The following is a 19,790-nucleotide window of genomic DNA, read 5'->3' as shown; positions in this document are numbered from 1 at the left end:
GCCGGCCGGGCCCGGCGGCGCCTCCGGATTGGAGCGCTGCCTCAGCCAGTGAGCCTGGGGGGTGTGCGCGGGAGGCGGTGCCGGCGCGGCGCGGGGGCCGCCGGGAGATGTAGTGGCCGGGGCGGCCGCGGCCTGTGTTGTCCCGGCTGTCCCCGTCCCGCACTGCGGGGCGTTCTCAGGCTCAGGGTTACGTGGTGCCCTAGGGGAGGACGGCCGTGGCGACGGACAGCCCTGGGGCCAGGGGCCAATAGCGGGCACCTGCACCCCCAGAGGCTGAGCTGCAGGTGCCTGCTGGCAGGCTGAAGGCACTTGCTCCCACACACAGCTCCGCACGCTGTATTTTAAACCAGACCCCTTACTAGTTCCGGGAAAATGAAGAAAATGCCTAAGGGCACCCCTAGAACGTGTATTTTACAGTCCAAGGTCATACCACCTTGCACGCACACCACTTGAAAAGGGCTCTGGCTGTCCACACGCAAGGCAGCATTTGGTCAGAGTAAAACTCCAAACTAGTGGAAGGGACACCAAGAATAGTGTTTCCAGGCTCTCCCAGCCATGTGTCCGGCATCTTCCTCAGTGCTGACACAAGCAGAGAGGCAGGGAGAACCGGTCTTGGTGACCCAAGCATTACTATGGTCCCTGTTGCAACACGGGTTGCTGGCCTGGCAACCATCTCCCAAGTGCAAAAATGCAAAGTATTTCTCTTGTCCCCTTTCCACAACGGGCCTCAGCATCCTTCTGGGTTTGGTTTGTCCTTGTTCACTCAGGAACCCTTTACCTTTGCCACAGAAGAGTACTTCTTTTGAGGCCAGCCAATGCCATGCATTAAGAAATCTGTTAAAGCTCCTTCCCAGCTACAGCATTACAGCAGCCAGCTTTGCTCATTTTCCCACTGATTAAAGGAAAAAAACCAACAACTTCTAAGTGGTTTTGGTTTGGTTTGGTTTGTTTTTCTGCAGGAGAAGGGAGAAGAGAAAGGGAAGATTTGTGAGAGCTATTATGAACAGTCTTATTTTTCATCACTCTTACTTTAGAAGGAACTTAGTTACAAAAGAACACATCTTTTTTTTCCCTATTATTCCCTTGCTTTGCTGAAAACAAAATCATGCTGTCAGCCAGAGACCAGGAAATCAAAATGACTGAGCTATTTTTAGCATCATTAAGCAAAAAAAAAAAAAAAAGGCAATTACATTTCTAAAATTCTATTATTGTTTTAATAATGTGTTACTAAGAGGGTGTCACACATTAGAACTCTTTAAAATACCTGTGCCTTGACCATGCTCCTTTAATTATGGCATCGCCCCGGTACACATGCAGGTAGAGGAATTCTGTCACAGTATCTGCTCCTGCATTCCCAGCCATTTGGCTATTACGTCAAAGCAAAGCTACAGCGTCACATGCGCACGGGGAGGGGAGGGATTGCCAAGCTGCCGGACAGAGCCCGTTTGGCTGGGTTATTTAATGTCAAGGAAGGGCAGTCAGGTTATAATCGGGCGTAATTAACACTGCCGTACCCTGAATCCTCTGTACATTCAATTCACATGACAGCCTCAAGGAAATGAAAAATTCTTTCCTGCTGTTGGAAAAGGCGAACATCTCCAGCTGATGCCCATAATGAGAAAATAACAGCTCCTGTGCAGACAGGGTTTCAGAAGCGAGATTTTGTCCACACAGCTCCTGCCGGGAAAGCTCACAGGCAGACTTCAGGCCTTCACCTACCTTTTTTTTAGTTTGGTTTGTTTTTTTAAAGAAAAGTAATGCTTGGGGCTCAAGGGCTTTGTCAAGGCGAGGTCTAGGTGATTCAAAGGACTGGAAGTGTGTTACGGAGCTACTTGCTGAGCTCAGCGGTAGCTGTGGCTGGCAGTTGGTCTGAAGGGGTGTGTAACAGGGAACACCTACATTTCAGAACGCACTTGTTAGTACTGGCAACAGAGGCCAATTACCTAATAGGCCAAGAGGTCCCATGTTCTCTCCTTCAATGTAAATATTTGAAATTAAGGGATTTTTTTTTTACTTATTACACAACATCCTTTTGATTGAAAAAAAAAAAATAACCCTACCTAGAAAAGTAACAGCAAGAAGATAACATTTAGCTTCATTAGGATTTGCAGGCAGCAGCACCACAGGAGTTCAGCTGCCACATTGACGAAGTGGTCCCTCTTCCTCCCACCCTTCCCTGCAGTTGCCATGCAAGTGCTTCGTAGCTGGCAGCCAGGGAGCCCCTGAATCTGGCAGCTTAAGACTTCGTGGTCTGATGAAGTCCTTCCAGAGCTTGGCCTGCACACAGCAGGATGTGTCTTGTCTCATATCCCCCCTGAGGGGAAGCTCGCCCTTTTAGCATGTGCTCTGGTCTCTAACACTGCAAGGCAATCTCTTTCTCCTGGCCAAGTACTTTAAAATCTATTTAGGTAAAAAAATATTGCACTTTTCTAGGTGCCCTGCCTGGGTATCATTTACTGGTGAACATAAACCATTACCAAGCAAGCAAGGCTGTTTTTCAGGGCTACTGAAATGTATCCATTACCACTGTCTGAATTAGCAGCTTCAGGGCAAGGTCTCATCCATGCTCTGAAAGTACCAGAAAAGCAACGGTGCTGAACTGATCTGAGCACCAGCAGCACTTGGCATTCTCCCCAGAGCTGTCTGAGCAAACAAGGCAGAGGGGAAAAAGCCTGTCCCTCCCTCTCTCCACCTGCCCAGTGACTCAGAACAACTAGAAATGGCAGCTTAACTCTCAGAACGCAGACCGATATATCCAGCAGTCAGCGTGAGGGCATCAGGAGTGCCAAGAAAGTAAGTATGCTTAGCCGTTTTTGGGGATGGGGGAAGGGATGGGGAAACTTGTATCTCTACAGCAACCCCTGCCTGGCTGATCCTGCTAAATGATTAGGAACAAGGACTGCTCTAAAATTAGCTCTTCTAGGGGTCCCTGCACCAGGGGACGATACTTCTGAGACAAAAACATAATTCCTAACTTCATTTCTCTCTACCTTCACCAAAAAACTTTTGTCATCTGAAACTTCCAGGGAAGAAAAAAAAACCACATACAAACCCGCATTCCTAGTGTGATAACTTGGGTGGCCTGACTGAGGGCAAGTGATAAATTCTGGTTGAAGCGATAAAGTTCCAGGTACAAAAAATCTGCATGTCATGCCGTGCTTTTAAAGAAATACAGAATTTAACATGGCTGATAATGGCTCTGACATGGACTTACCAGTCTGGAGCAAGAGGCAGTTGCTTATTCAGGTAGAACTACTTTGAGAGAGTGGGTTTGCTGTAACCAAAGAGCCAGATTTCTCTGAATCTCTTGGCAAATGGCATCCACATTAGTAAAAACTTAACAAGAAGCTGTGTAGGGGAACCATGGTGCAGGGAAGAAGACATACAGATACTCTCAGGACTGCAAAAAGCTTGGAAGAGAAACCTGACAGAATTAATAGCTGGGGGGCAGGAGAGGGAGGAGTGGCTGAGAGAGCTGCAGGGCCAGTCATAGCTAAAGCCGGCTGCAGCAGGGAAAAATGACTTTTAAGGGAAGGATGATCACAACTTATCTGTTTGTTTTCACTCTTACACGAAACACCTAAACAGTTAGAGCAGGAGAAGAGGCATTTAAGCCAGAGAGGAGTTAAAGGAATTGCTACTAGCCTCAGGGGAACAGCTGAAATCCTGGAAGAGGCACAGAACAAGCTCTGTACCCCAAGACCATGCAAAGACAACCCTGTTACTGTAGCACACACTCTGCTCAGACTAGGAGGACTTTAAAGACTACAGGGCACAGGGAGCTATGACCCTAATTTAACCCTCTGAGGAGTGTACGCACCCATAGGGAGCTCAGTTCCGTTTCTGCACAAAGGCGCCCATTTCCAGATCTCTGCTGAGCCGACAGACTGCTTTTAGCCTGTATTGGTATTTGACAAACAAGCAGCCTCTGGTTTCCAGCACGCACACGGCCAATAGCCCAGAACACAATAGTTGGTTTCCCATTACAGCAGGGAAGGCTTTAACTTATTCACAAGAACAGGATAGCGAGTCAAATAGCTTAGTAGGTTTTAAAAAGGATTGGATGTTTGCATGGTGAAACAACATCCACAGCCGTATTAGCTAGGATAAGGGTTACAAGCTCAGCGATCCTCACGCTATGGGACAAAATGATCAGTGGCCGGGATCACAGGCAGACAAAAGCGATAGCCGTTCCCTGAAGCTCCTTGCAGCAAGGTCACGTGGCCATAAGCAGACACTGTCAGAAACCAGATAACCCATTGTGCAGGGCTAGCTGGGCTAATCCTGCATGTCCCCAGAAAGCTCCAGAGAGGCTAGGCACAGAATGAACCAGAGAGAAATCTTTGTTGTACAAAAAATAAAAACCCAAACGAAAAGCTTTATTGGTATGCATCCTACAGAAATGGTTACAAGAAGGGGCCTTGGATTAATCTGACAAAGAAAACATGGAACAGCTGTGCTCTCTCTAGGAAGGCACCAGCCATGAGCAGGTTCCTTACAAAACAGGGCAGCATGGAAATATACTGAAGGAATGGAGGAGGGGAGCAGACACATGGGATTGGTGCTCTGTTCTTCAACACTGATGCATGGGGCAATTTCAAATAGCCTAGTAAGAACAACCACAAAGTCTTTCTCCACATCTGAAACAACACTTGCTTTTTACCGAGAGAGTCTCCTCCATGCGTAAGTGCTTGCCCACCAGGCTTTGTATAGAAAGCTGAAGCAACTACTTGCAGAGCTTCTGCAAAGGCAAGAGACAGTAATCCTCATCTGCTCTCGCTTATCATTGGTACTGATCAGGTTTCAGTCGTCATTCAGTCTGTTACTTCTCCAGCCCCAAGTATATTACTGAATCTGTACTGCTTTAGAAAAACATAATCAACCGGTTTTCAATAATAGTAAAGTCCAGCGATGTTCCAAGACCCTCTTGCCAACCTGGCAGGAGGTATAGCCATGAACAGATAGGATCACCTCTTCTTGAAGCCGTATTTTTTCCTTTCATAGAAAAGATCTGTCTTGGAACTGCCCAGGTTGACAATCTTAGGGCAACCATCTCTCTGTAAGAAGAGAAGATGTAGGTTAGGAGATGGACAAACACAGAACAATGTCATCATTTGCATAGTTCTAGTAGGTTCTCGGTTCCCACGCTCCTCACCCTGTCCTCAACACATATTTCGAACAGCTGGGCAGATAAACTGCCCTCCAGTGCTGGTTACCAGTAAGACAGCGGAACAGAGAAGAGTATGGATGCCTTTTCAGGATTACTCTAGGACTTTCTCTTCCTCAGGGTTGAGATGGAAAACAGCTCATATAACATCAGCAGTTTAATGAAAAGGATGCTCAGTGCCTCAAGACTGATTTCTTTCTAAATTAGAATAAACAGGATTTATCGGGCCCAGAGGAATAACCTTTCCCCTCCTTAGTCAAAAAGAATCTTGCTGCTTTAGATGTCACCAAGCCATTCTTGTGTATAGGAGACCCTCTCAGCTGTGACAGCAGAACTGAATCTCAGATTTCCTGGATCAATTACTGCAGAGGCTGTATGGTCATCAGAGGACAGCTGCCCACAGCAGCTACATAGATAAGTTTTTGTACCTGAATTCCAGTAGATTGTGAGAAAAAATGCCACAAGAAAAGCAAGGGGAGTGGAGGAGACCCACCTCAGAGGTGTGTTTGAAAAAACAAATCAGAGATGCACCTCTTGGTGTACTAGGGACCATTTGTCCATGGGCCACCTGAGCCCAGCATCTGCATAATTCTTAAAAGCAAAATGTTGTGGCTGGACACAGCAGCTGTGAGGGGCCCAGCAGGCAGAGGAACGTGTATCCTTGGCTGATGTGTAAGCCTGAGCGCATTAGATTTAGAAAGCCTCTGGGCAGATGTCAAATGCTACAGAATCTGCACCCAAGCTGTCCAGCTCCTGTGCCAGAGATATAATCTGCTGGGGAAGGTCTGCATGGTAGAAATAACAGGAGAGGTGATGAATAGAATCAACCTTCCCCCATACACCTGCCACAACCCATTTCTAGCTACTGTCTCCTTATTTGATTTTGAACCTCAATAGTAGGACTCTTCCAAGCCTTGTCTCCCACGATCCAGGGAGTCTGTGACAATCTTGACAGCGTTATTGCAGGGCTCTGTTCATTCTTCCACCTCCTCCTAAGGAGGCAGCACATGAGCATGCTCCCGTCCCCAAGAAAAGATTACTTTTACTGGATGACAAGGTGGGATTCTGGCCCTTACCTGCAGACTGAAGCAGTTCTTCACTCCTCCCTCCACCAGAACTAATGAATTGAGAGTAACCAGGCCCTTTGCCTGGTGCCCAGTAGCACTCCACCTCCTCCCTTCATTTTAGTATTTGCTTTCTTGCTTCACTATCTTTTTCAGTCTTCCTCTGAGAATGATGGAAGTGCTTGGACTGTAAAAGCTTCAGGTAGAGAGCTCTTTCCGTGTTTTTCTTATTCACATCAGCACCAGAGACCGTAATTGTGACAGGTAGCAGCACACTTAATTTTTCTCTTTCTGGGCACCCTACACTTGTGCCAACACTTTTCAATCCTGCGACTCAATCATGTCTGTTTCAGATCTGCAGCAATACCTAACATTTGAGTTTGCTGCTACAGATCAACTGTCTTCGCTCACAGCAACCTTCACCCAGGTGTCAAAATACCCCAGATCTGTAATTCTCCTCTAGCTCTGTTTTCCACAGTCCTCCCTTGCAGAGCAGCTGGCTATTTCACACCTGAACCAGACATGATAAGCTAAAGGTGAGCTTAGGTTATGAAAAACACTTGTTGGAAATCCATATGAATTGATAAAAATAAAACCAAGCCTATTTTACTCATGACTTATGAAGCCAGGTGCCTTTGTTCCAAAGGTAAGTGAAGAAAACTACTGGTTCTCACTGCATTTCTAAAGTAGGAGGCAGCACCACCATCCCAGCACTTATAGCCATATTTAGGTATGGAAAAAGATTATGTTCCTGTTAGATCTAATGACTAAATTCAAATGAAGACCTGCCCCTGTCCTGGATTTAGCTGAAGGCCTCTAGAGAATACACAGGCACTGCAGAGAATTAAACCAGCAACTCAGTCAGCTGAGGACACTCCTGTAAATCAATCTGAACCATTCTCTCAGCACATCTGTCATTAGGGTGTGTATGAAATGACATTTGCAAAGCACCAAAACCCAAGCAACCTTTAACGGACACTTTAACAGCTATCAGGCCCATATTTTGGGAATACTGGAACTGCAAACGTCATGTTCTTGCTCTTCCCTGAGGTCTTTCTAACATAACACTTCATTGCAGTTCTTCATGTCCTGCACTCCTTGTGTTGAATTATTAACAAAAGCCTTAGAAGAGGTGAACAGCTGCCTCATTTCACATGTGCAGTGCCTATCTTTCAGCACAAGATTATAAAAAGATTACAGCAATGACTATAGACAAAAGGGACCATTACACCAAAAAGTGTTAGCAGAGAGATGTCTACAGTATAGACCATTCCAAAAAAGAATAAGAAAATATAAATTGTATGCCACTGAAATTATACAAGAGGCATTAAACTTGTAAAACACAATTACTAGTGTAGTCACTGGACACTTAAGACTAACTTCATGTTGCTATCCAAAGGAAAACAAAGGTTTTGATTCCAGTACCATATGTCCTCTTGGTCAGTGGATGATAATGGACTTGCAGTGAGAAGCTGCTTTTGCCACTGCCTGTGCAGTGTCTGGAATATTTCTGACCCTAGTGAAACCTAGGCTGGAGATGTAAGGTAACAACCTGAAGTGGTAACAAGCAGTGTGTGGGGGAAACAACTGTGAGTGTGCAAAATAATCAGAGGTCCTTAGGGACAAAGAGAGTTATGATACCTCAAAATGCTACAATATCTCAAAATGCTTTGCAAACATGGGGAACTATCAACACGGGAAGAAAGGTATGAGGTACTGCAAATCGGTGCCAAGCATCCCACGTCCCAACGCTAATTTCAGCAGCTCTAAGCCCCCTAAAGGTAAGCATGGCTACTAAGTAAAATTGGGACGACAACGTACATCTTTTTCCTGGATGGTGCACTCCTTGCAGTAGTAGGCGTCGGACACTCCTGGGCCTCCACAGATCACGCAGCGCCCTTGGTACGAGCCGTAGTTACACTCGTCACAGATGCGCACCAGGGTGCAGGGCCGCACGTAGGAGTCACAGATCACACACTTGCCATCACCTGCAAGCACAGCAGAGCCTTTGGTTACAGAACGTCCTTTGCTCCATCCCCACATCAAAGAGAAAAAGCTTCCTAGTGAAAGAACTTGCCTGTACACTCAAAGATAAGACAAATGAACTGCAGAAATTTACCTTGCACAGGGCACAACCTTGTATTTGTACTAAGACTTGAGAGGAACAAGGGCCAGTAGCCTGCCACATTTGAGGCTTTTTTTTAATTTATTCATACATTCACAATCAGAGAAGAAACCCAAAGTTACTTCTTTGTGATTAGCCAACACTTGCTTAGATTGTGCTACTACTTTTCCTGAATTTTTCACTTGAGAAAAAAATGCTGTACCGGTAGGACTACTATTCTTACGTACACAGAAGCAGCAGTGTAAACTACTCCCACAGTGCCACATCAACAAAAGTATGGAGTTATTGTCCTCAAAGAGATAAGAGACTGTACTCATGCTCCCTTTAATCCTTCATCCATGAGAAGGCCAAAGAAAAGGTAAACTGGCATAAACAGCCATTTCACAAAGTTGCTCTTGCTCTCTCACAAGGAACTGGGTGAAATTCAAGTACTCAGATCATACAGGCAAGGAGCCATCACATGCCACTGCCAGTTTCTGCCGTGCTGGGCCTTATCCAAAACACTGACCTACGGATGAAAGGCTTCATATCCTATTACCAGTTCCCAAGGTATCTAATCCTGACTCCCGCAAACAGCTCACCTAACCTGCTCTTAAATCTCCAGCGTGACAGCCCTCAGCTATTACCAATGGGAATCTGTTTCACTGCCAGGTACTCTTGAAAATGATCTTTTGCTTCAGACCATCCTTCTCCCACTTTACTTATTTTCATACTATTTTTGAGTCACAAGCTACTGACCTTATTTCTTTTGTTCCCCTACAAGGATCTAATGACAGATCTTTCTTCCCTTTTACAGCTGAACACTGGCATTTGATTCTGTGGGGGGGGGTTTCCCTGCTCTAACTCTAGGGGTTCTCTCTCCATTTTTTCTTCTACAGACAGAAGGAAGAACCTTTCTCGAGGTATGATGAAGCCATTTTCCCCCCATGCTTTGAAATGATGAGGCCGATATTTTTGCATTGCCGATTACAAGGACCCATTCAAGTAGTCACCACAGCCTCAGCCGCTGGAAATGCTGGCAGTACATACCCTAGAACTGCATTTGTGTTTTGAGCTCATAACTTTTTAAGTATTCCTTGAGTTTCACTTGCAACATGCAGGCGTTGTTCCCACCTCAAAGAATGACATCAAGTTCGTGGCTAAAGCAAAAACAGAATCCAACCTCTGAATCCAAACTGCATACTCTAACCACGACACCATGCTCTCAAGCAACTACATGTTGAAGCTATACTTACATTTTTCACAAAGTCTTCCAATTGCTGTTAAAAAAAAAAAAAGAAAAAGAAGAAAAAATTATTTGCGGCAGAAGCAGGAGAAAAATCTAAGTAACTCTAAAGGTTGAATGTCAAATAATTATCTTCTGCAGTGATCAGGTAAACCACAGAAACAGTTTGAGCATAAGTACAAACATATTTACAATAAGCAATATATATCCTCCTAGAGACATTTACCAAGATCAAAGTTTCAATGCACTGTGAACACACAATGACACCCATTGGCAGTACGAAAACCTACATTCACTATTCCATTTCAAACACAGCCAACGTGCCTGACTGAAGGAAATCCTGTACAGCAGTCTTGGCATAGCTTTTACACTGGTTTAAATGAGAGGAAAAATAATAGAATCAAGTGTTTACTTAAGGCAGCCAAAATAGCTTTCTTCACTTCAGAACATGAAAGTAGTTAAATGTATCTTAGAAGTTTTGTCACTTGTCTAGGAAACTCACAGCCATGGTGTTAGGAGCTTGGATAAATACCATAAATATCAAGTTCCAAAGACCAGATGTCCACATTCACAAAGACTAAATAGTGATTCAGTTGAGGTCTGAGAGACAAGAGATTTGTCAGATTCATTTTCAACACAGAAGGACTGCGTGTTCTAAAAGGAGGTTTCCTCTGGACAGTGCAGCCGAATATTTTGTGTTTACAGATCTCGCAGAAAGCTGCTTCTTAAATGTGCTTCTCCAAGGAGCGACAAAAAACCTGGAAGGGATGCCTCAACTTCTAACCTTGTTTAAGAGTTCTTTAAGACTCAACTGCGCAAATTCTGACCGAGATGCGACATGGATAAATCTCCTTCCCTGTATTTCAGATACAGCCTGGAAAATAACTTATCTCGCAGCCAGAAGGATGCTCCAAATGCTGTGGACCCATAACGCACGGCAGGGCAGCGAAATAAAAGGAAAATAAAAGAGGGAAGGAGCCCCCTCTCCCCTCCCCCACCGCTCAGGCCTAACAGCCGCGCGCGCCCCCAACGGCCGCTGACGGGCCCCACACGCGCGCGCGCGCCTCCTACTCGCCCCGCTGCGGGAAAAGGGGCCAGGGGACCCCTCCATCCCGTGCCCATGCCGCGGGACCCACCGACGCCCGCCTGCTTGCGGCAGAAGATGAGGTCTGGGTGATGCTTGGCCATGGGGAAGCGACGCCACACCGACGCTGCTGCTGCTGCGGCCCCGCCAAGCGCTCACGGCCGCACCACCCCCGGGTCCTGGCCGGGGTGAGTCCTGCGTCTGAGAAAGCGCCGCCGCCGAGCTGAAAAACGCGGGGGGATTGCGAGATAAACCCTTCCTCAGGGAGCTGCTGCGTCACCCGACTCTTCCCACCCAGGGGAGCCCCGCATTACAGCCCGGGACCCCCTCCTTTGTGACGGGTGTGCCCCTGCCAGGACCCGTGCGATCCCGCCCCCGCGCGCGCGCCGGAGCCCTAAAAGGGGCCGCGTGACGCCATCGCGGCGCGACTTCATCTTTGTCAGTGAACAAAATGGCGCCGTACTGCGTGCTGGCGGCTCGGCTTAGGGTGAGCGGCGGCGCCGGGTGGGAAGGGCACCGGGTGGGGCGGGCGGTGGACGCCGCGGCAGAGACAAGGGTACTGCACGCCAGGCGGCCGGGAGTGCGGCTGCCCGCAGCCTCCGGGCTGGGCTGGGCCGTCCCCGTCTCCTCGTGTAGGTCAGTGTGTCCCCTGCGCGGCCCCGCGCCCCGTTTCCATGGCGATGGCGGGGAGGCTGCGGTGGCGGTGGCGCGGCCACTGCCCGGGCCCTGGGGCAGGGCATCTCCCACCGCTGGGCCCGGCCGGCCGTCAAGGTGAGCGCAAGGTGACCGGAGCGGTGGAGACGCGGCCTTGGCGCCGCTGCCGCCTCCTCGCTCGCACAGACCCCGCGGCGCTGGGCCGGGACCGCGGTCAGAGCCCCGGGCCCAGCGGGGCGGAGAACCCGTGGGCGCGGGGCCTAGCGGTGAAATAAAAAGCCTTTTCCCAGGGCATGCATTTTTCTTTCCTCATCTTCAATTGCTTCCCCTTATTAGTGTGGGGCAGCACAAGGTGACTTCTTGTTCGAGCGAGCTATGTTTTGGCTACTTGGCTTCAAATATCCTATTTTTAATATGAACAGAGGCTTCCGGGTGACAAAGGTACCAGGGTCTCTATATCAACGGGACCTAGGAAGGCTGGAAAAGCAGATGGGACAGGCACACAAACTGCTCTTATTTTCCGGGGTGGTAATAATGTGTCTCATAGGTCTTCTCTGTCATGACCTCTAAAACTCACATTTGCCTGTAATATGAACTTGCCACAGAGATTCCCTTCCTTGAGAGATTGCTGTGTTTAATATGTAGTCAATAATAAAGTTTTCATAATCTTTCAAAACCTGGAAGGCAAATATCATGTGCAGTAGTTTTTTTTAAGGCTGCTAACAGGGATATGGTTGCCCCCCTTAGTGTAGAGCATGTGATAAGGGCAGGCAGTGTAACTTCTCAGTCTGCCCCTTGTGACCTTGGCCAATGTGTTCCCTTTTCTTAGGGAGCCAAAGTAAGAGCTTGTTTAGCTCTTAGTATTCTGAAAGTACTTTGTGAATCTTAATTCTGTTTTTTTATTACTTCCTTACTTTAGAGGTAGGTGTTTTAGGAAAGTATAACTTTTTTTTTTTTTTAATTTAAGAAAAAGTCACAGAATAGCACCACTTCAAATATAACTTGGTATATTTGTTCTTAATTGTTAAATAGCTTCTAGTTTGTACTTTGAACAGAAATGACTACTCATAAAATGCAGGCAAGTCTTTTATTAGGGTAATTAATTGGTTCTCATTTTGTGGTGTGACACTGCATGAGAATGAGCAGTCATTTGCTAAAAATAATGTGGTATAATGTAAAACAAAGGCTGTGCTGGCACAGTCAGGGTGAGGAATATAGTATTCTGGGAGGTTGTCTTCTATTACCAGGCTCAGGATGCATGTTTTCTTCCCCCCCCCCGTGAAGGACTAAATCTGTGATGGTAATCAGACATGCTTCTAGGTGATCTCTTTAGGGGGCAATTTTTTTTTGCCCCTGTTGTAGCTGTCTAGAGGTTAATGAATATGAGCATCATCTCACCAATCACTGTGATAATGCCAGCATTGACCATGGCACATGTTATTAACATTGGTTCTACCCACCTCCTGTCCTGGAACTGTTTTGGAACTGGAGCTGCATAAAAAGCTTCCCTCTGAGGGGAAAAAAGCCAGAATTAGCCCGATTTGGTCTGAATGTCCTATTTAAAGCATAGTTCTAATAGCCTGAAAGGGTCAAGATCTTTCTCCTGCCTATCTGAGGTAATGCTTTTAGTAGCATTCCATTTTTCGAGCCACGTTGGCTGAGGATTGACTTAAAGAGAGGAGTGTAAAACTCTAAATTGCCTGAAATATCAGCGGTTTATTGAAGGCATCGTAGGTAAGTACTGAAATTATGTATGAGTAGCTTTGTGTATGCTGGCAAAAATCAGTGTTGACCTGGGCTAAACTGGTCTTCAGAACCATAATTTTGGTTGCTCTTTGTAGGTGGGTCTAGAAAATTAGACTGCATTTACAATTTGATTATACCACTCTGCTTTTCTTTTTAGGCTGAATCGTGGTGAATGTTGGAAACTTGGCCAGAGTTCGTAGATCAGGGAGGATGAGAAAAAATGGTATTTTGGGTTTCAGCTGGGATTTCTAGGACCGATTTCCCAGATAGGAGTGTACGTAATGTGGTTGCTACTCTTTTGAACATAAGCTTTTGCTTACTGGACTCGTCTGCCTTATCGGCTGCGAAAGTGCAAGTTAGTTTCTGAATTCAGACTCCTTTTGCATCTGGACCATTCACTGTATTGAGCTAAATGTGAGATAGCTAGGTTAAAATCTGTAAAGAGAAATGTTGGCTTCCTGACAGAGACTTCAAAAATAATGACCCATTTCATAGGCTGGCTTTCTTGTGTCTTTTAAGGAAGCTTTTCACCTGGTAAAATACCAGTAGACTTAGGAGCCCTGTAATGATTACTGCCATTTCTTTTACTGAAATCTGAACACAGACATTCATGCTGGGATAATGGATTCAATGCCAGGTAAGAGGAGATCACTTGACAGCTGTTTGGTCAGCCTGGAAATTCCTGGATGAAAGGGAAAATGTATAGATTACTGGCTGCCTACTTCCCTTGGCTGTTGGTTGCAAGGTGCTTCTCACTACTCAGTAAAAAAGCACCATGGAAGCCCCTCGATGCATTACTACATTGCCTCTTGCTCTGGGAAGAGGGAGGGGGAATGAAGCTGGGAACTGTTAGGCTTGTGACTTTTCCCTTATCTTGCAGTTCTGCCAAGATTTAAGTTCTGCCAAGTTCTGTTTCTGAGGATGCAATGGATAAAAAACCAGGCAGAGAGAACAGACAAGTGTGATGAGTGATACATTGTGGATTCTTTCTGAGGAGAGATCAGACTTTTGAACCAGCCAGTGTATGCTGTTACTTGGTCGGGGTGGTGGAGCCTCAGGCTTGCTGGATGTCAACATGAGAACAACCATATTGAATCAAATTAACTCCCAACAGAGTAGAGATATGGGATTAGATTTACATCCTAGTAAAATGAAGATAACACTTTTTTGATAGGTGCCTTTTAAAAGTCTTATGTAGACAAAAGTGATTCTCTAGTCTCCTGAAACTGATTGACCTAGGTGATGATTTTCCCCCAGTCTTACTGACCATTACAGAAACACACCTTTGGTTTCCCAGACTTCTCTTGCCAATTTCCATGTCCAGACAGAATCCTTCACCTTAAACAAACTCCCTTCCTGCTTCTGGTAGCCTGCAGTTATGGTCAAGCAGAAATCCATTACTTTGTAGTGCTAATTCTGTGAGTACCAGCTGAGTATTTATTTAGTATTTGAATAAATACTACATTTCATCGTGCTATTTCGTGAAGTAAAAAGATACATGGACATGTATGTTCAACTGAAAGGATTTTATCTCAATTTTGTTTGAAAACTTTCTTTGTACCTCTTTTTGGAGACCTTGCTTCAGATTTTTATTATAATCAGCTTTGGTCCCAGGCAAGACTAAGATGCTATGAAGGCGCTGCCATTACTTTAATTTGCATATCTGTTCTTCTGTATGATGAAGTAAGGAGAAATTACTGCATTAAACCAAAATACATTTCCTGGTCTGGGCAAGAAATTATTTTTCCGTGAACAGTGATTAAATCCCTCAGTGTCTTTTCCAGCCACTTCAGCAGTTGGAGACTTTCACGAGACAGTGGATATATTGTGAGGTAAAGACATTGCTGGGTAAATGCTTAAGTTAGGGGGGGAAAAAAGGCAGAACAAAGCAAACATAAAAGTTACATGGCTACTAGGTAAAGTTCAGCTTTACGTAGTAGGTATGTTAAACAATGAAAAGCTGGATGGTGTTTGATTTGGTTTGGGTGTTGTTTTTTTTTTTTTCTCCTGGTGGAAGAACAAAATGTCTCAAGTCTGACACCTGTGACAGGTTCTGGAAGCTCTAAGCTTAAAGTGCAGTACAGTGAAATTTGATGACTGGGCTTCCCTTGTACTCCTGGAGGAGCAGTGCCCTCTTTGTACCACCAGGTTCACATTCTTCAGATATTCTTTCATGAAAGTGGTGTGCAGCTGCTGTAGGTGTGTACTGCTCCTACCAAAAGCTGTGTGTAATGGCTTAGGATGGTTTGGTAAAAATGCAAATGGCACCCTTACTGCTGGTGTGCTGGCTAGTGTGACCTCACCTAGCTTTCCTGAACTTCTTATTGTGAAATATGCTAACAAATGTTATCGAAAGGACAATAAAACAAGAGACTTGGCTAAAAATTGATGATATCTCATTGATTGTGATTATTTTGGGCAATGTTCTCAGTGCTGGTAACAAGAAAATTGGAAAAAATATTGACAAGGAAACATTAAAATGCTTGAACCAGATCTAAAGAATTGTCTGGTATTTTTGACAATACAAAACCAGTGGTAGGTACAATGATTGTGTTCTGCACAAAGAATATTTGCTGATTTACAATCATGCACACAAAAGGGGTGTTTAGTGCAATACCACTGTGTTTATTAACCTGCACTTATCAAAACCTTGTAACGTTGGAGTAGAGGATGAACAGAAAAAACGGGATGTAGATTAGCGTTTAATTCTGGAGGAGGAAGAACTCTGAACTCTTGTCTGCAGTCTGTTTCCAAACTTCTAATGCTGATGACTGAGACTTTCAAAGGATGTAAGAAATGCATGCGCCAAATCCTTGGAAGTTTTCGTGGAGGCTGCCCTCTGACTCAGTTTTCAAAACTGCGTGAGAGCTTTTAGCCCTGGGCACTGACCTGTCTGTTTCAGGTCAGGTACCTCACCATAGCCTGCCCTTCTCCTGTGTTCCAGGAAACTGTCTCACTGTGGAGGCTGCCAAGTGAAATTGGGGCTTTTTTTTCATGGCATTTTCTGTTTACGTGTTCAGGTCACAGTATAGTTCACCTGTTGTGCAGTTAACTCACCTGTAGGGTAAGTGCAAGGCTTTTCTCAGTGGAAAGGTGAGGGTGCCACTGTGAGAGTGAGGTAAACAGCACCTTGATCTGTGCAGTTGGGTTGGTGAAGCTGATGCGTTTTTTTTTCTGCATCTTGCCTCTCTCCTACTCTGTGTTACATTGTAGGCCAGGCTTGTACATCCAAGTCTCTCTAGCTAGGGTTGAAACATAGTTCACCTTGTGTGGAAATACAGTAAACTTTATAACAGTATGCAGGGACCCTGCTTAGGAAACTTAGTATGTGATGGTGGAACAGAGGGGTGTCTGCTCAGACCCATGCAGTGTCACCTGCCAGTCCTTGAATGTCAGGTCAATGCCAGTGAGCAAATACAAACCTAGGGTTAGCTTGCTTTGGAAATGACGTCGGTTCTTCTCCACCATGGCTCTAATATGTCAAGAGTGTAGCAAACTGGTGTTTAAGAATTGTTTCAGCATTGCCTGAAAGCAGATTTCTCTCTTGAAAGCATAAGGCATCTGGTGCCTTAAACAGAAATGTAAAATAATGTAGTAAATGCTACCTGTTCTGGGTAACCTGGTGTCTCACTGTTTAACATAATACATGGTATTGTATGATCAAATGTTCATCAGGTGTCTTTAAAACCTTTGCAATTTTTCTGTTCCTCAGCCTGCAAAATCCCAGTAACAAAAACTGAAAAGCACTTGGTTTATTGATATGTTACAGGAATTCTGTAAGGTTCCAGTGCTAATACTCTCCTTTTTTTCAGCATGCCTTGAATAGTGGGATACGACGCTACCATGTTTCTCCTGCCCTGTGCCAGCGGGCCAAGGTGGCCATGAGCCACTTTGAACCTAATGAATACGTAAATTATGAAAAGCTGGAGAAGAACATCAACATTGTCCGTAAGAGGTAAGAGTGGAGAAGGGGAGAAGGGAGGGGTCAGTGTGTTGAATTTAGCTCTGCAGTGACAGGGGAGGAGAAAAAAAAAAAAGTCATGTGGCCCTGGCATAGGTAATGTTTACTAGGGAGAGCAGCTTTGAGCAATGGCAGTTGTAAATGTATTGAAGCATGAGTTGTAACGTCTCCACGTAGTAGTGGGGCACTGCACAAGGGTTGAAGGTTATGATGAAGCATTGCAACATGCAGAGAACCAGGCCAATGCAGAGGAGGTTCTAGAAAGGACTTTTGTCCTCTTTGTTTAATGCCCTCGTTGAGGAGTCTTCACATTGGCCCTTACCCCTTTCTAGAGCAGCAGCGTGTGGGCAGTGGTCATTATAGGATAATGCTTCTGTGCACTGTGAATATTCTCAACAGTTAATGTTCTCCTATGTTCTGCTGTTAAGCATGGAAAAGAGGGCTAGGAATTTGTAGCATATGTAAATGCAGTGACCTTAATCTGCTGATAGAGGCTTGTGTGCCTGTTAAGTTCATTCCTGCTCCACTTACCTTGGCAGTGGTTTGTATGACATGTCCTTTGGTTTTTGCATCCTTTGTTAAATGCAGTAGTTCTCATTTCAGATTGTTGTCTCGACTTAGCTACTTCCCAGAAGATCGTACTACTGACATAAATAGATTCCTCAACTGATACAGCTGCAGGATGAAAGGTCTGAGGTCACAAAATTCCACTTAATTGTACTTGCTTGCTGTGGGATCTGGTATTTGTGAATTGAGTCTGACCTCTGGATCACCTCCACATTTCAGTCCTGAAGTATAACTCAAGAAATTACCAGAGTCAATGCTTCTTTTACAGTATAGGAAGATTAGAAAAGAAAGCATAAAATGACACAAATTGATATACTTTTGAACTTTCTGAACTGAACCATTTAGCCATGTACCAGCTGATATTTTAGTGCTGTAAGAAAAGCATACAGGTTTCTGTATGTTAAAAGGTCTTAACAGTCTGAGCAATATAAGGAAGTGTTCTGTTACATGCTTAAAAGGGCAAATGTTGAAGTACACAAGATACAGATACTAAAATTATTCTCCCCAGGCTTGACCGCCCCCTGACCTTGTCAGAGAAGATTGTATATGGACACCTGGATGACCCAGCAAAACAGGAGATTGAGCGGGGCAAGACCTATCTGCGCTTACGGCCAGACCGTGTGGCCATGCAGGATGCCACAGCTCAGATGGCAATGCTACAGTTCATCAGCAGTGGGCTGCCAAAAGTGGCTGTGCCTTCCACAATCCACTGTGATCACCTCATCGAAGCCCAGTCAGGTGGAGAAAAGGATCTTCGAAGAGCTAAGGTCACTATTGCAGAAACTTAACTTCTATCTGCTTGAAAACCTCCTTCCAGTTGAAGGAAGAGCTTATTTTAATTTTTTTTCCCCGGAAGACAGCCATGAGTCAGATTGTCTGTGGTGGTCAGCTCTGTAGATAGGTGAGATGCACCAAATAAACAGAGTAAGTGGATCTTTTGGGAGTTTCTCAGCTGAGATTCATCCATTACATGGTTTAAAGGACCATGAATGTAGGAAAAGCTAGTCTTAAGCTGTTAATGATGGAAGCCCAGATCATGTATGTGTTTTGGAGAGAGAAGGTATTTCAGCTAAAGGAAAAGATCTATTTCAAAGGGGAAAAAAAGGAAGACAGATTACTCTGTGTTGCAGTATGGCAGTGTGAAAAACTTACTGGACATGTCTGCATTGCACTGGTGCATCCTGTGAGGGGGAGGCAAGTAGTTACTTTCCCAAAGCATTTGCTAGTGATTCTCTGAAGAGTGATAACTGAAGCATATGTGGCTTTCAGGGCTCGTGTGTGTAAAAGCGCTGAGGATGTTGGTTTTTGTTTGGGAATTTCAAAGTCTTGTTTGTCCAAATGGTGATTCACTGCCTTTTTTAAGTTTCTCGCTCACTGTTTTACTGCTTATTTGTCCCCAAAGGGGCTTCTGTAATATATAGACACATTCATCTCTGTCCTACATACCATGATGCATCTGCCAAGGAAATCTTGTCAGAGCCAGGAGGAATTTCACCTTGAATATTGATACCAGAATTTACAAACAGTGAACAGGGGTCAGCTGCATTTTAAGATTTTAGTCCATATCTATTCTCAAAAACTCATGCTGTTGAAGTAACTGCTTCTGACTTTCTCCTTCAGGCCACAGTAAGGCAACTTATACCACTCTGGAGTGAATTTGGGGAGCTCTTGCTCTGCTTCTCTTAGTCCTAAGTTGTACCATTAAGAATTTGAGACTTACTAAATCAGACAGTTTCTTTTCTCCCATTCACCTCCTGTCTTCCCCTTTCCCCTATTCCTACATTTGTTCTCCATAGTGCAATTATATTCGCTGCAGCCCTGAGCTGTGTCCCTCCTTTGCCATCCACTCTGAGCAGAGCAAGTAAAGGTCCTGCTGCCTTCTGACTGGGTTCTGCTGCTGCCAGTTGGCACACAATGAATGCTGGCAGGCCAGAGGGTGGTTTGGATTTGCTCCTGGCACATCAGCGTGCTTTACTGGGGGAAGGATGCACAAACAGAGTGAAGTGACCCGACTCCCAGTGGAAAATGAGGCTTAAAGAACTGCTGCTGCCTCATGGGAAACTTCAGCAAATGTGTGCTGAGACAATTCTTCCATTATCTCATTTCCCCTTTCCCTTTATTCTGAAGCTTAGCTGCATGAGAACAGTCCTTAAGAAACTCCTCCTAGTGCTTATCTTATCTCCTCTGCCACTCCTCT

At 45.2% G+C, this 19,790-nt stretch overlaps 2 protein-coding genes across 4 annotated transcripts in view; one reads left to right on the top strand and one right to left on the bottom strand.

Moving 5' to 3' along the window:
• The first annotated feature begins 2,705 nt into the window (after positions 1 to 2,705).
• Positions 2,706 to 19,790, top strand: part of ACO2 (aconitase 2) — a 30,681-nt gene continuing 13,596 nt past the window's right edge. Inside the window, exons 1-3 of one of the 3 annotated variants that reach the window (XM_032689633.1) lie at positions 2,706 to 2,793; positions 16,878 to 17,020; positions 18,102 to 18,360. In XM_032689633.1, the coding sequence (XP_032545524.1) occupies positions 16,947 to 17,020; positions 18,102 to 18,360 (333 nt within the window). In that variant the 5' untranslated portion in view covers positions 2,706 to 2,793; positions 16,878 to 16,946. Of the gene's footprint in view, positions 2,794 to 11,039; positions 11,153 to 16,696; positions 16,715 to 16,877; positions 17,021 to 18,101; positions 18,361 to 19,790 lie in introns of those variants that run through there. The other 2 variants (XM_032689631.1, XM_032689632.1) reach the window with 2 other exon arrangements.
• PHF5A (PHD finger protein 5A) lies at positions 4,343 to 11,066 on the bottom strand. The gene is made up of 4 exons (XM_032689641.1): positions 10,718 to 11,066; positions 9,592 to 9,615; positions 8,053 to 8,219; positions 4,343 to 5,057 (listed from the first exon to the last, which is right to left on the bottom strand). The coding sequence occupies exons 1-4, from the start codon at positions 10,767 to 10,769 to the stop codon at positions 4,968 to 4,970; spliced, it is 333 nt and encodes a 110-aa protein (XP_032545532.1). The 5' UTR covers positions 10,770 to 11,066; the 3' UTR covers positions 4,343 to 4,967.

The sequence above is a fragment of the Chiroxiphia lanceolata genome, chromosome 5 (assembly GCF_009829145.1).
Source record: "Chiroxiphia lanceolata isolate bChiLan1 chromosome 5, bChiLan1.pri, whole genome shotgun sequence".
Taxonomy (NCBI): domain Eukaryota; kingdom Metazoa; phylum Chordata; class Aves; order Passeriformes; family Pipridae; genus Chiroxiphia; species Chiroxiphia lanceolata.
The sequence above is the reverse complement of the archived record's forward strand: the minus strand, read 5'-3'. Positions and strand labels throughout refer to the sequence as shown.

What these genes read in the sequence shown, in the direction of transcription:
- PHF5A (XM_032689641.1), bottom strand. Translation starts at nt 10,769, where the DNA reads ATGGCCAAGCATCACCCAGACCTCATCTTCTGCCGCAAGCAGGCGGGC. An exon ending in CCGCAAGCAGGCGGGCGTCG is followed by an intron (nt 9,616 to 10,717) that starts GTGGGTCCCGCG and finishes TTTTTTTAACAG; the next exon opens with CAATTGGAAGACTTTGTGAA. An exon ending in GCACCATCCAGGAAAAAGAT is followed by an intron (nt 5,058 to 8,052) that starts GTACGTTGTCGT and finishes CTCTTCTTACAG; the next exon opens with AGAGATGGTTGCCCTAAGAT.